The 15,394-nt window shown below is 35.3% G+C and overlaps 2 protein-coding genes across 3 annotated transcripts in view; one reads left to right on the forward strand and one right to left on the reverse strand.

The window, feature by feature from the left end:
- The window catches only part of LOC147406076 (caffeoylshikimate esterase-like), an 82,271-nt gene extending 71,370 nt beyond the window's left edge, over nucleotides 1-10,901 (forward strand). The window contains exon 10 of the mRNA XM_086433992.1: nucleotides 10,627-10,901. Within this exon, the coding sequence (XP_086290118.1) occupies nucleotides 10,627-10,655 (29 nt within the window). The 3' untranslated portion in view covers nucleotides 10,656-10,901. The remainder of the gene's footprint in view (nucleotides 1-10,626) is intronic.
- LOC147406077 (alpha/beta-Hydrolases superfamily protein) lies at nucleotides 1,858-6,110 on the reverse strand. Of its 2 annotated transcripts, XM_086433996.1 has the most exons (8): nucleotides 5,691-6,108; nucleotides 4,952-4,981; nucleotides 4,712-4,841; nucleotides 4,482-4,628; nucleotides 4,248-4,378; nucleotides 3,910-4,047; nucleotides 2,758-2,856; nucleotides 1,858-2,169 (listed from the first exon to the last, which is right to left on the reverse strand). In XM_086433996.1, the coding sequence occupies exons 1-8, from the start codon at nucleotides 6,006-6,008 to the stop codon at nucleotides 1,951-1,953; spliced, it is 1,212 nt and encodes a 403-aa protein (XP_086290122.1). In that variant the 5' UTR covers nucleotides 6,009-6,108; the 3' UTR covers nucleotides 1,858-1,950. The 2 variants fall into 2 exon arrangements, with proteins under 2 accessions (XP_086290122.1, XP_086290123.1); XM_086433997.1 differs by lacking the exon at nucleotides 4,952-4,981 and having other exon boundaries at nucleotides 5,691-6,110.
- Nucleotides 10,902-15,394: the final 4,493 nt, after the last annotated feature.

Below are 15,394 nucleotides of genomic sequence, written 5' to 3' on the forward strand. Positions count from 1 at the left end.
CGCCTCGAACATCTCATCTTACTGCTGTATATCACATTCTTAGATATCTTAAGGGATGTCTTGGTCGAGGCATTTTGTTCGGTAATCATGGTCATCTTCGCGTTGAGGCATGGACAGATGCAGATTATACTGGTTCGGTGACTGATAGACGGTCCACTTCTGGGTATTGTACTAAAGTTGGTGGTAACTTGATAACTTGGCGCAGTAAGAAGCAGGATGTGGTTTCTCGATCAAGTGCTGAGTCAAAATATAGAGCGATGGCACTTAGAGTGTGTGAGTTGTTGTGGCTCAAGATCTTATTAGCGGATTTGTGTCTTTCTGTGCTAGTCCCGTCTTTACTTTATTGTGATAATAAATCAGCCATTAACATAGCAGCAAATCCGGTTCAGCATGACAGAACGAAACATGTTGAAGTTAATCGTCATTTTATTAGAGAAAATATTGTTTCTGGACAGATTTGTACTCCCTTCGTACCTACATCTCAACAACTCGCTGATATTCTTGCTAAAGGAGTTAGCAAAATATTTTTTGAAGATGTCTTGTCCAAGTTGGGTGTTGTTGATATCCACGCACCAACTTGAGGGAGAGTGTTAAATAAGTTTGTTATTATTATGTTTCTAAGTCTGTGTGTCCTTTTTAGTCATTTTCTCATCTCATACTATATAATGCTTTAAAGCCCAATTAGGGTTAATTAATCAAAACTTCTCTCTCTAATTTTCAATTACCTTGTACTCAAGCATTATGTTGAATAAGAAGAACAATTATTTTCTTCTCTAAAATTACAAAGACTTCGAACATTTCTGAGTTGGAGACATTGAATTCCATACGTAATAGTCTAAAACAGAAATACATGTGTGGTTTGGTCTCAAATAACTGGTCAGGTTATCTTCATTGACAAAATTTGATCTAATTGGCATCACCAAGGTTTGATCTAATGTAGACATGCATGCAAAGTTGGTAAGTGTTGATAGAACAAACTGAGTTTTCATCAACTACCTAACCATATTAACTTGTTGGACTACCAAAAGAATAGCAGCTAAACACAATAATGTCTTCAGCAATACAGTTAAAGCTTGAAAGATCAGTTCTGTCTCATTTCTTTCCCTATTTGTCCAACAATCAATTTTTCAGAGTAGCTTTTTTTGTTTGGATGATAATGGGGGAAAGAATTCAAGCACAAGATCTTCTAAGGAGAAGTGGTTTTTGTTGCCTAAACAGGTGTTGTATGTGTTTGTCAAATGAGAAATTCACCAATCATTTACTCATTCATTGCTAAGTAGCAAAGGTGGTGTGGGCTCATTTTTTTTTCCTTGGTCAGGGTGGATTGTTATGTTTTGGGATCATATAGAGGTGTCCTTGGGGAATGGATTCAATTGATTTACTCATTCATTGCTAGGTAGCAAAGGTGGTGTGGGCTCATTTTTTTTGCCTTGGTCAGGGTGGATTGTTATGTTTTGGGATCATATAGAGGTGTCCTTGGGAAATTGATTCAATCGAAATTGAGCTTTCACCATGCCAAGAAGTTGATTTGGGGCTAACCCCATTTGCGATCTTTTGGGGCATTTGGAAAGAATAAATGCAATAATCAAGGAAAGGTGCAATCGACACAAGAGTTGATTTTTTCAGTTCTTAGGCTCCTATTCTTTTGGTGCAAAATCTTCAAAGAAATCCAAGTGGTAATTTTTTAAGATTTTTTTGGCATGGTGGGAGAACATTTGTAGTATTGAAATTCCTTAATTGTTTGAAGTTTGCTCTTTTTTTCGTTTTTTCTCAGGAGGGTTCACCTCGACCTTCCCCTGGTATCTTTTTTTTTCCCTTATCAATTGAAAAAAAAACTATTGTTGAACAAGTAGGAAATCTGCAATCCGTGGCTTTGACATTTATTTAGAACATAAGGAAATAATAGTACACACAAGTTATAAGGGAAAGCCATGAGATAAAATGTTAATTCTACTTGGTGAGGCAACGAGAATCAAGCCATGAGATGATATCGTCTAGAACGGTATTGATCCTCTCATCAGGTTCCCCTTCCAGGATACAATGATAACCTTCTGGATAAAGCTTTAGAGTCTTGTCCTTGCTTGAAGCATTTTCATAAAGGAATTTGCTCACTAAGGGATCTGTCAGCTTGTCTGCAGCTCCATGCAGGACTAGCAATGGAGATGAAACCTGGAAAAAACAAATAGAAGCAATCACACACAAACAAATAAAAAGTCTGCAAAATGTGGAATACTGAAATAAAATTGTTTGGGTAAACAAAACAAATAAACCTTACTTATTATGCAAAAGTTTAAGTAAATAATGACAGATCTCCCACCACTCAAAGTTCTTTCTAATCATAATCTAATTCAGAAACAATTCAATGGTCTTGATCGTCTTAGCTAATTTATATGACCTTGATTGATCCATTTCTCATTCCCAACTTTCAACATTTCCTCACCATGGCCTTCCCCTTCAACTACCCACATCATCGGTGGGGATTTTGTGTGATCTTAAAGCTAGGACTCAATCAATTGGATTACAGTCTCTAATGCTAAAATGAGCCATATAATACACACCCCGTTTTTTCTTTTAAATTTTTTGATACATGGGTATCCAGACTTAGTCCGACTATTCCCATGGACACGTGAGTCACCCTTTCCAACATGTGCCAAGTGTACTAGCCTATTAAGGACCACGGGGTTGGTCAACGAACAACCGGCTTTGAGTAATTTAAAGACAAATTGTGTGTGCGTGTGTGTGTGTATTCCAACTGACCTTCTCCACCTGTGATTCAATATCACTTGTGACCTTCAAAAGTTCAAGCCCAGTTCTCAGTCGCATTTGATCAGAGTATGATATCACATTGTAGACAGCCTAAATAGAAAGGGATATTTAGTTATGTATCAAAGAATAATTTTTCACAGAAAAAAGCAAAATAAACAAATAGGAAAGGAGATATGATGAGTCAGACTTTGTGTGTTTCTTGATAATTGATACTTATAAGTTAGTCAACAGTATAGGATCTGACACTGGACTTCTTGCATTTCCATAAAAACATTATAAACTGAAATTTTGTCTAAACTGAAGAGAACATTGACAGAAAAATAAAAGTTGTATTTTTTTGTAGTAAGAAACATAATAGAAATCAGGCACTAAAGAAGAGTACCTTAATTAAAAGAACAAAAGTCTTTTTCAACTCCCTACCTCTAAAAATGGACTTTGTGCTTAAGTAATCTTGTGGGAAAGGTTAAGCCAAAGAACATTTGTTAAAGCTGAACAGAAAAGAATTTAACAAGTCCAATAATTAAAATATTGTACATTTGCATTTAAACTGCAAGCAATCAAACAATGTAATTATGGAAATAGAAACTAATATTGAATTTTTAAGCATCTTAGGATTTTCTAGTATGGGAAATATGATAATTAAAAATAAAAAGCTAGTAATTCTTATAAAAGGTTGGTTTTTTCACTATTTAATTGGATCATTATAGGTTGCATAAAATTTCTTGAATATAAAGCATTCTCAAGAGTAGTTTGGATGTCTGGATTATGTCAAAAGCTTATTTCAGGACATAAAAAAAGCAGCTTGAAAAAAATCATGGTATTAGTATGTTAAAAGGACCAAGTTACAAGAACTTATACATATAAACAAATTACAAGAACTTAATACAGAATAACAAAACAGAAGGATGTTTTTAAGTCATACTGGAAATAGAGTTATAATGAACAGGAGTGGAATACAAGTTATGGGTCATTTATCAGAAACGGCAATTACTTTTGCTCAACCAAGTCTAATAAAAATTTGTAATGGAAAAAAAGAAAGTAGACTAAATCCGAGGGAAATTTTTTTTTTTTTTTTTTACATTTTTAAATATATGCCACCAATTAATTTTGTACCCATGTATTAATAATGCGGAAAATACCAACCATTTTCTTTTTCCTGGGGTCTCTGAATGCCAGCTCAGCTAAATCTCTCTGTGGGAAGAGCTTTGCTTTTGGTAGAACATTGGAAATGAGAGTCAAGACCTTTAAAACTGCTGGTGGGGGCTTCAATTCCTCTGCAATCTTGGTATCAGCACAATGTCAACAAAGGAGTCATTCAATCTTTTGGGAAGAAATTATTTTTCTATGTACATCAAATTAATCGAAAGGAGCCATAAGGAGTAAGGTTTTTTAATCTCTTTGAATATAGCACAGAAAGGCTTTTAATGATATATAGCCCTTCGAAAACATTTTACTATTGAGTATGCTTCTAGAGGTCTTACTTTACACATTGGGGCTACTAGAATCACTCCATCCCATTCATTTGGTTGCTTTAGATGAACCTTTAGAGCAACTGCTCCTCCCATGGACTGTCCCAATATAAAGCGAGGCAATCCACTCACTTCTGGCCTTCCTGCAGCCAATCATTAAAGCGAATTAAACCAATAAAAATAATACCATAAGAGATTAACAACAGATAACAAAATGACCTGTAAAGATCATGACCAACAATACACCTTTTATGTTTGTGTACCGTTCAATAATGTTATCGACTAGGTCATCGAAACTTGGAATGTATCCGTGCAAGCCTTCAGAAAGCCCAAAACCTGGATGGTCAATAGCGTAAACTCCATAACCTGAACCAGCAATTCTTTTTGCGATTCCTGAAAAATTAAGATCCTCAAATATCAATCATGACTTCTACATTGATTGAAAGTAGTAATTTTTCGAGAACAATAAATCATACCTTCAAAGAAGAACGTGCATGTATCACCATATCCATGACAGAAACAGATTATACCCTTAATTTGATCACCCCGTTTCGGTAACCAGCTTTTACAGAATATCTCTAGACCCTTTGAATTCCTTTCAAACCACTACAAAATGAACATATTTGAACTTTTAAATTCCACAAATTTCTCCAGGAAAAAAAAAAAAAAAATCTAATGGTAACAAGAACATCATTGTTTATTTTTTTTTTGCTTACCTCCTCTGCTATGATCCCAGAAGGAGCCATCTATCCCAAAATTCAAACAGAGTAAATAAGATAACATAAAAAATAAAGGCGAAATTACCATAATAGCACAAAGTTTTTAGAAAATTATGTTTTAAAATTTTTTATCAAACCGGTAAATTAACCGTATTGAAAATTAAATTTTTTTTTTCGAAACCAGTAAAATTTTCTCATTGACCAAGGTCTACTCTCATAGACTGATGACCAATGACCTTATATACTCTCTTCTTCAACCTTCATCCTAACATCCTAAAACCCTCAACTTCTCTTTTCCCTAAACTAGTACTCTGAAACCTGGTATATGGTAAATTATTTTAATCTATTAAACCTCATCTTTGAAGCCTTTCTTTTCAACCTTGCCTTAATAAACCCATTTTAAAAACCATTTGTTTTTTCTATCTATCCAAAATTTCAAAAATGAATCAATATTTTCATCTTCTACTTCAAAAACCATCTTGCCCTTTGGTAGATAAAATTTGTTGATTTTGGGAAGAAAACCTAAAGGGTTTTTATGGTGATAGCTTCAAGAATCAAGACTGGGGCATTTAAGTTATTTTACTTATAAATCAAGGGGTATCAAAGTAATTTTAAGAAGAAAAAAAAAAAACCAATACAAATTACAAAAAAGCTGCTGATTTGGAAAAGGAAAAAATACTTTTGATACGTTGAAAATTGAAACAGAGGATACCCCATTTGATCAAATGAAACGAACCTTAAAGAGGAGATGATCGAGCTGCAGTTGGACATCTACGAAAGCCGATCGAATCCTCCTGCGAGTGTGAGCGAAATCCTTGTTTTGGGAAGCAATCGAGTTGAGCTCTTCGCTTACTTCTTCGATCATCTTGGATTTCTTCTTCGCAAGAACAACGATCGATCGATGTTTCTCGGGAATGAAAACGATTGGTTCTCCAGAGAATCTATGTTGCGAAGAAATGGGTATCTTAGAGAATTTGAAGTTTTTAGGAAGAAAGTAAGATTTTTGGAGAAACAGACACGAATTCGAAGGTTGTTGGGTGAGAGAGAGCTCCATGATTTGAGATTTGAGATTTGAGAGGGATTGAGGGAAGAGCAGGTTGCGCGTGAGCAGCGAAAGCCACTAAATCCAAACGAGGTATAAAATTGTCTTAACATATTACTCTCTACCAGTCTACCTTGCCTCTGCACGTTTAACTCGCTTGACAATGTTGTCGTCAGCATTGCCATATCCTAGAGATTCACAACATCCATCACGTCTAAGGTGCCCATCGCACATTCCAGCACGTCTCTTTCTCAAATTGGTCGGTGCGAGGGACCAAATAGCTTTTGTTAATTATTGGACTCTCATATATGGTGTATTATTTCTAGTGCACCACCCTACCTAACTTATGGAAGGTAGCTTTATGGTACAGTGAGTAAAATTTTGTTACTAGATCCTATGAGAGGTTTCTTTTCTTCTTCTCTAAATCGTCCTTAACTTTTTGGGGCTAGTTTGATAGTCATTTAGGGTCTATTTGATTAGGCATGGAAAATAGTAAGGATTTGAGTTTCTACGAAAAATCTTAACTTCAAGTGTTTGATTGCAGATTTTTTCATAAAAATCTATTTTTCAATACAAATAAAAGTCCTTCATTTGTAGTTGTAGATACGTGATTCTCAATCATGATTATCAGTTCTACGAAAGATTGGAGTCGCCACCATTCATATTTGAAAAAAGGTGTGAATGATCACCCGATGTTCATTTTTAGAAAAAAGTTGTCATTTTGACGTTAAATGACTCTTAATGGATAAGATACCAATCTAACCTTGAGATCGGAGTAAGCAATTCGATTGGAGAAAAGGAAAGATGTTAGGCACCCTTTTCTTCCCACCAAGTGGTATTAACCTTAACTCAACTCGGTTATTTTGATTAAAAAATTACGAATAGAAAAAAGTGTCATATGTCGATAACTTATACTCTAAGTAGGGATTTATTATTGACTTTAGCTCGTAAGGACCATCTCATCGAAGGAGATGATCCTAATAGACATTAACCTTGGAAATCATATTTTTGAAAAGTGTTGGCTTTAGTTATAGATCCATTATCATGAGTCGAGAAGAATCCGAATATCGATTTTCATAAAACGATTTTATTTTTTAAGGTGGTTACAACCCCTATACTTTCAACCGAACCGAAGTCCGATCTACCAGAGATAGCGGAAGGGGAACATCACATCTTAGAAATTTTCTAAAAGAAAAATTAAAAAGAAGTGAGAGGGGAGTAGAAGGGAGAGATGGGGGTGTGTCCCACCTTAAAACCTTAATGTCTTTCTTCTTTTTTTCCTTATTCTTCTTCTATGTCTTCTTCTTTGAGTCATTAGTAAAATATGACTATGTATTTTAAAGTAATGTGAGAAGGTTGAGAGTGAAGTAGAAGAGAGTAAATAATAGAGATGAGTTGAGAGAAGATTTTTTTTTTTTTTTTTTAAGACTTGGTGGGAGAATTGGTCATCATTTTTGGGAAGATGAAGGGGGTATTTATAGATGTTTAGGGGTTACTTTAGAGATATAGTAAGGTAAATTGTTATGAGAGTAGAAAATGACATACGTTTTGAAGGTGAAGGGTATGAAATTTAGAGTGGAGAGGATGGTAGTTGTGTAATGAAGGTAAACGGGTAGTGTTTTGATCCAAATGATTTGGATCTTACTCAATCCATTTGGGTAGAGTGTTTGGTGAGATGAGATGAGTGATGTGAGATGGAGAGAATGGGGGTGTAAGGAGTTAGGTGTTGGATTGTGTGTTAGGTTGGGTTAAGAGGTGAGGTGTTTAGATGAAGATAATGATGTTTGGGTTTTTTGGAGGGTTGAGGGGATGATGACATGTGGCAAAAAGAAGGAGAGATGAGGTGATTTATATGAATTGATTGGAGAGAATGAGTGTTGGATTGGAGATGAGGGGTGTGAGCTTTATTTGTAGAAGTGGATCTGTAAGAAATGATAAGGGGAGGTGTGGGTTGTGATGTGAGTTGGTGGAGTATTTAGAGAAATATGATAGGTTAGGGTGTAGGGGATATGAGTTGTGATGTGGGTGGTTGGTTATGTTAGAGGTGAGTAGGTTAGGAAGGGTATGGGCTGAGGTGATTTTTGGAGAGAAATGATGTGGGTAGATAGATGGTTAGAGAAAGGTGATGGGGGTAGGTAGTTGGATAATGGAGGTGAGATAGGGTGATGACATGTGTCATTTTTTATGATCAAAATGGTGATTGATTGATGTAGATAATGGTTAGTGGGTTAGGGTTATGGGTATGAAGGTGGATTGGATATGGATAATGGTTTGTGGACTTTTTAATGTATTGGGCTTGGATTTTGGGAAGATTATAGGTTATTTTAGATTGGGTAGGGTTTGTTTTGAATTGGATTTTTTAGGGTGGGTATGTTTTAGGTTTTAGGTGGTGTGGGATTGGGTTTAGGTTCAGAAATAAGGTGAGAAATTAATTTTGGAGGGTTGAAGATTTGTAGGCCTTAAGTAGGCTTAGGGTTTTTTTTCGAATTCGGAAGTGGAACGGTGAGGGTTATGGAAGATGTGGGTATCACAAGTCTCATTTTACATTTATTTATCTTTTTAGGGATTTTGAGAATCATCGAATCAATCAAAATGTCATGTTTCACCAAATTGGGCCATAGAGGCCCGTTGGTGAATTTTATTAAGAATTTAGTATTTTGGTTTCAGGAGCGGAGCGGTGAAGGTTGGAAAATGGGGGGTCCCAAGTCTCATTTGGTGGATACCTTAAACCTTTATGGGGTTTTAAGGACCTTAAATCGATGAAAGTGTCACGTGTTGACGAATTTGACTTTTTAGACCCGTTGGAAAGCTTTCTTTGATTTCGGGGGCGGAACGGTGAAGGGGGGGGGGGGTACACCGAATCTTTTTAGGTGGGTTTACTAGGCCCTTATGAGGTCTTAGGATCGTCCAAATATATTAAAATGTCACATTTCATTTATTCGGGTCTTTGAGGCCCATTGACAAATTTTATTGAAAAATTGAATATTTTTGGGCCCTTTCGAGTGAGGGCACTTTCAAATTGGGGTGTCTACAGCTGCTCTTCTTTGCAGGAATTGCGTGTAAAGAACTGCAAAGAATAGACTAAACCCTTATTTGTACGGGCTAGAAAATTTCACTAAAACACGATTTCGGATTACCGATTACATTGATGATTTTTGTAGAAAATGGTCTGACAGAGTTTTACCTTATTAATTCCTTGATCTCGATAGCACGAAACTCGTGTGAGATCTCGGATTTTGTGAAAATTTGATGAGTTTTGAAATTCAAATATTTCTTCGATCGTACTTTGACAAATCGGAGTTAAGTGCAACTCGAAAGGGTTTTTTATTTTTTATTTTTTTGATTTTTTTAACCTTTTTGTATTTTTTGTATTTTGTATTTTTGATTTTTTGTATTTTCTTGATTTTTTATTTTTGTATTTTTTATTATTATTATATTTTTTTTATTTGATTTTTTTTTTGTGAGAAGGTTCAATGGGGTTTGAATAAATCGAGATTCATACTTTCCTTATCAAAAATTCCATTGCAATAGATCTTGATTGAGGCAATGTTGGGGTGTTGGGTTTCCGAATTCAACCTCTTTTGATTTGGGGAACATGAAATGATTCCCACCATTGAGGAGGTTAAAGTGTTGTTGGGTTTCAAGATGTCGGGTATAGTTGTTTTTCCGCCTTTGTGATATGTTATTGAGGCGAAGCTTCCGACTTCTTGGGGATAAACCGCAAGTTCTTGAAGATCTCGGATGGTGGATCGATTTTGAAGACGATGTTAATATCTTTCTTGGTCAAGCATCTTACGGATCCCTCGAGACCGTTGATTCATTTTGATGCCCTCACTTTAATGGTGGTGAGTCAACTCTTGTTTCCGGGTGGTGGGGACATTATGGACTTTTTCCTAATTCATGTGATACAACAAGTTCAGGATGGACGTCGATTGGCGTCGATGCTTCTGTATGAGATGTTTCAATCCCTCAAGACTTGTTCGTCCGGTCATGATCGAATTTTCTAGGGATGTGCTCCACTTCTGCTGTTAAACTCCAAACTTAACATAAATTTGAATTTAAATTTACCATTTTTTCAAAAGTGTAGAATGTTCCTGTTTTTGTAGCTTTGGTTTATGGACCATGTGGCTTCAACCAAAGCCGTTAACCACCCGTTTTGCGTTAATGTCGATCTCAGGCTCATGATGTCGAGGCAAGTTGCTCCCTTGGCCTCGAGTGGTAAAGAGGTATGGTATGCCTTCATTTGTAACCTTGATGATGAGGAGGTGAGATGGGTTGGTGCATTCCAACCTCGAGAGTCCCCTGTGATTACATTTGATGGGGCCCGTTTCCTTGTTTTAATTGGGTGGTAGTTAAGGATTGTTGAATGAGAATCTAATAATTGATCTAAGAAATGGGTTATATTTGTTTGTTGAGATAATTATGTTGGTGTTTTAAAAAAAAAATATTGGTAGAAGAATATCCATAGTTCTAATTTCTTGATTAGATTGCTCAATTCCTTATTCTTTTGTTTCTCTATTTGGATAATTCTTTCTTGTTTTTATTGTTGTTGTATGTAAAGGTCATAAGTTATTCTATTTTGGCTAAAAGAGATTTCAAAACTAATGAATTTGTTAATTAATTGATGCAGATGATGATTCAAGAGATGTGAAGGCTTGACCGAAAATGTGGGCACAAGCAGTAGCTCTAGTCACTGCCTCTCATCTTGTTAGTTAGCCCATCTTCACAAGCAATGACCTTCTTTAATGTTAATTAACTAATCCTCCTTTGTAAATATATCATCAACATTATCCTAGTTGTCAATTCTCCAACTGGCCTAAATGGAGATGGGTTACTTTTTATATCTTCACCTCCGTCATCTTCTTGTAGGTTTTGGTAGTTTCAAGTGGGTCAGTTCTATTATTGTAAAAAATGATTTGATTTTATTATACGCATATGGATTGGTCTTCAATTTATACTTAGAGGGTAGACTCATCTTTCTTTCAATTTCTTTGATTCCAAGTCCATTTTTTTGTTCCAATTGTTGAATTTATAGTTTGAGTATTTGATACAAAAGTCAATGTGTGTCACCCATTATAATGTCTCTATTTGTATATTCAAGCATCATCTTATGCCTAACCCAAAGGAATGCATGGATAAGAAGCAATAGGTATTGCCTAACAAAAGATACAATTGCGAGAGGAAAAAAACAAAATCCTAAGGAACATAAATTTTACATTGCACTACGTCATAATGTGCAATAAATGACTATCTAAATAGTTGTTTTTGAAAATAACGACTGTTATTGCTGTGGCAAAAGCAGTTGTTTTAAAAGGAGTCGCGTTTATTTGTGATTGCTAATAAATGTTGGAAAAACGACGATTTTAGACAGTCGAAAAAAATGACTGCTTTTAACAGTCGGCAAAACGACTGTTAATGACAGTCGTTTTTTTATTTATATATATATATATATATATATATATATATATATATATATATATATATATATATATATATATATATATATTTATGAATTTATAATTTAAAAAAGGGATGATTACATTCAACCAAATATATGATAAGTGTAGATGCGTTTTTCGCTCTACCTCAAGATATCTCTTGAAAGCTCGTAGCTCGGTGGGCAGCCTGTTACAAGGCCACTCTGACGATCAAGTTATCCATAGAGCAAATGTTTAAAATGTTTAGAATGTTTCCTATTTTGTAATGTATTTTGTCCATAGAGCAAAATTTTAAAAAATGAACAATTCTTCTCAATCCAATGGGAAGCAAATGTTCAAAATAGGAAACATTCTCGTACCCCGCTCTCCTCTTCTTCCCTCCCTATACTTCTTCTTCTTCTTCAACTCTCCATGAAAACCTCCAAAATGAACAATGCTTCTCAATCCAACATCTGTGTCAGCATGTCAGCTTGCTTTACATATACACGTGGAGGCAGCAACTTTCCATCAATGTCTCCTTCTATCCATCATACAACATCCTCTACAACAGATGGACGAGTCACCACCACAACAGGGTCAAACTACAGAGGGTCACTGTAGTATTTAACAGGATAAGTCGAGTTGTTTCTTCCTGGCATTGCCACCAGGATTGGAACTGATAATTGATTAGATTCCTCGCAAAATTGGAGATGCATTCATTCAAAGATCAACTCTCGGTGTCCTTCCTTTTCTTGCTTGATTTTGGATTGTTGTCTGTTGGATGACTTGCATCCAAACCTGGTGGAGTCTTTTTGTAAATTATGGAGGCATCCAATGTGTACATGCGGAAGGCTAAGGAGGAGATGGTGGAGGTCCTGATTGCAGCTGATAATGATGACCAATACCACCATCCATTCCTCAAGTATTCCGTCTTGATCATGTCTTCGAATACGATTGTTGCTTTAAATATCTGAATGAAACAATTATAATTTACAATTATAAGTTATTAAACAATTATAATTTACAAACAGAAATACTAATAAAAAGTCTGAAATTAGTTATCAATTGCTTGTTAATTTCCATTGAGCACATTTTTTACATAAAGTATGTTAGCCAAGTAAAAGTAGGCAGCAAAGCTATGGTCACTATATGATATATCACAACAAATGGTGCATTAGCCAATAGATTGATGCTTGTAATCATGCGATCAGATCGAGTTTCTACCAAGATCTCTTTTTTTTTTTATTTTTTATGGATAAGCTGGACTTGAACCCAAGACCTCAAAGTTCTTTGTAATGTGTCCAACCAACAGAGCTATGGTTCTAAGCCCTCTACTTAGATCTCTCTAAGAACCCATTGATGGTAGCTTGGTTTACCTGCATGTGTCCCATATTCTTGTACTCTAGTTACGGAGGGTAATATCTATCCAATTAAAAAAACGTAGCAGAGTCAGACATGCTGATTTAAAAAAAAAAATGATTTGTTTTTTCTTCTCAAAATCGAATCCAAAAACAGTAGCAGAGAACAATTTGGTGATTGATACATAGAGTATAGTGGTACTTCGTAGTGACTAAGCCATGTGGTGTTGAAAGATTTCTAGCTCTGTTGATCGTTCGTTGCAAAGAATTGTCTTCTTACACGCTTGGTCGATAACGAAAATTGCAAGAAGAATGCTTAAAAGGGACTAGGTAGAGCATATAATAACAAAAAGTGAAACATAAGATAGAAAGGAGCTTACTCACATTGTCATTGATTCACTGTTTGATTGTGAATCAATTAGGTATTTTTTTTTTCATAAGCATCAGCACGAAGAACTAGAATGACAATCAACTCGCACCACAGATAATTATCACTATGCAACAAAGATTCTCAATACCACCACAGAGAGAAGTGGATTTGTTGAAAACATATTAAGATAAATTTTGAAAATATATCAAACATACCATACCTACTTATGAGTGAGAGAATCACCTATAATACAAAAAATAGATCTAGACTTCAAAACAAATTGAGACTTGCTAACTAGAAGTCCTCAAAATTTTGTAAATTAGTCAAATGTGCAACTTCCTCGACAATTTGTTCATTTCATGACTAGTAATTCCCTGAATTAAGATAAATTTGTTAACCAATAATGTTGATAACTACTACCACAGTAACCAAGTTCGGATTCAACAATTATTCCTTCGGCATAATCCAACTTTCAAGGGATTTTTCAAAATTTTGCCAAATTCAGCATATTTTGTTAAATTAAACTATCATCATTTAACTTAAATTTGATCACTATTAACTCCTGTCGAAGAATCCAACTTAAGCCCTTCAAAAAGGACTCAAATTTTTACCCAACTAGCTGATAAGGAACAACCCACATTATTAAACACCAACTCTCACAACTTTCGGCATCGAATCAAGTACAACATCTAAACATATTTGTAAGTTCTTATTTCCATTTTAAGATCAAAACCATAATTTTTAAAACTACACAAATATCAAAACATGCCTCAACATTCACTAATAACAGTCCAATTGATATAAAAAAAAGATTAATTTTTTAAATAAAAATAATTAGAATTGAAAGACCCAAACAAAGAGAATCAATGAGAAACATAAATGAAAAAAAAAATAGAAATTGAAGAAAAAAATCTATGGGTGAGACTAGATATACATCTTGGAGAAAGGGTTTTCGAAGGTAATAGTGATCTTGCTCTTTTCGCGAGAGATGGTGATGGAATCACCTAGGGCACCAGCTTTGCCTCGAACCTTGATTTGTTCCTGCAAGAACTTCTCCAAGGATGCGATGTTCATGATCTTGTCTTCAACTGGCTTTGCACAATCAATCACGAAACTCACTCCCTTCTTCTTCCCTTTGGGGCAATCTTTGCTGCTCATCTTTTCTCTTTCTCTCTTTGTAAATGAAAAACCCTAGAGTAATGCTGGGGTTAATCCAAATTTTGAATTTTTTTTTAATAAAAGATGACGTGGCCACTGATTCATTAAGTGGGTGACGTGGATACCAAACCACATCAGAATTGTGAGAATCACGATAGAAGGCCTGTGTCACCCCAGCATTACTCTTTCTAAAATTTACAAAAATATTCTTTTATTAAGTTATTTTGTAAAAACTTAATATTTTAAATTACAAAAAGATTACAAAACAACCCTTACAGTATATTAATTATTCATAATAAAATATGATATAATATTTAAACTTTTTAAGATATATTTTGTATAGTACATGTGCATTTGCACACGCCACCTAGTACCACTAACAATAACAATTACAATAATGAGCAAATGACATAAATGATAATACTTAGTAATGTAACAAACTAAGAGAATACTTGAAGAGAGAGAGAACCCATTTTTAATAACAATGGAGTAAGTACAAGCAAGGCCAAGTTGACTTTGAACTTCGCCCCTTGTCTGTTCTCATAACAGAACCAACTGAAACTTAAGTTAAAAAAAGATAGAAACTAATTGAATCAAGACCATAACAGAACCAACTGAAACCAGCGACCATGAAAGAGTTGAAACCAAGATGATTTACATGACAGAGCTACTCTATTGAGACTCCGCAAATTTCGAACTATTGAAAAACATCAAGTGTGAACATGGAGTGTTTGATGAAAGTCTAGTAAGAATGACAACTCGAATTTGAAAGGCAGAGTCGGGGAGTTCGGCACGGATGGAAAACTCAATTAAATAGAGGAGAATCGAACACAAAGGAGGGGAGTTCGACATTGAGCTAGTAGGTACGGAGGAGGAACCAAGTATCGGGGACTTCGGTCAAAAATGGACCAGCTTTGATGGCATCAGTCTGAGACCAAGAGGAAGTCTGGGTAAGAGTGGACTGAACCAAGGAAGAGGTCACTTTGGAGGTAGAGGGGGTAACCATTCTCCGGGAAGCCCAATGGAGATACTGGAGAGGCGGAATTTCTTATACTCTGAGGAGTTCCCAGCACTAGTAAGCACACCATAAAAGAA

The sequence above is a fragment of the Akebia trifoliata genome, chromosome 3, assembly GCF_017979445.1.
Source record: "Akebia trifoliata isolate Shusen 1 chromosome 3, ASM1797944v1, whole genome shotgun sequence".
In the NCBI taxonomy this organism is placed as follows: Eukaryota; Viridiplantae; Streptophyta; class Magnoliopsida; order Ranunculales; family Lardizabalaceae; genus Akebia; species Akebia trifoliata.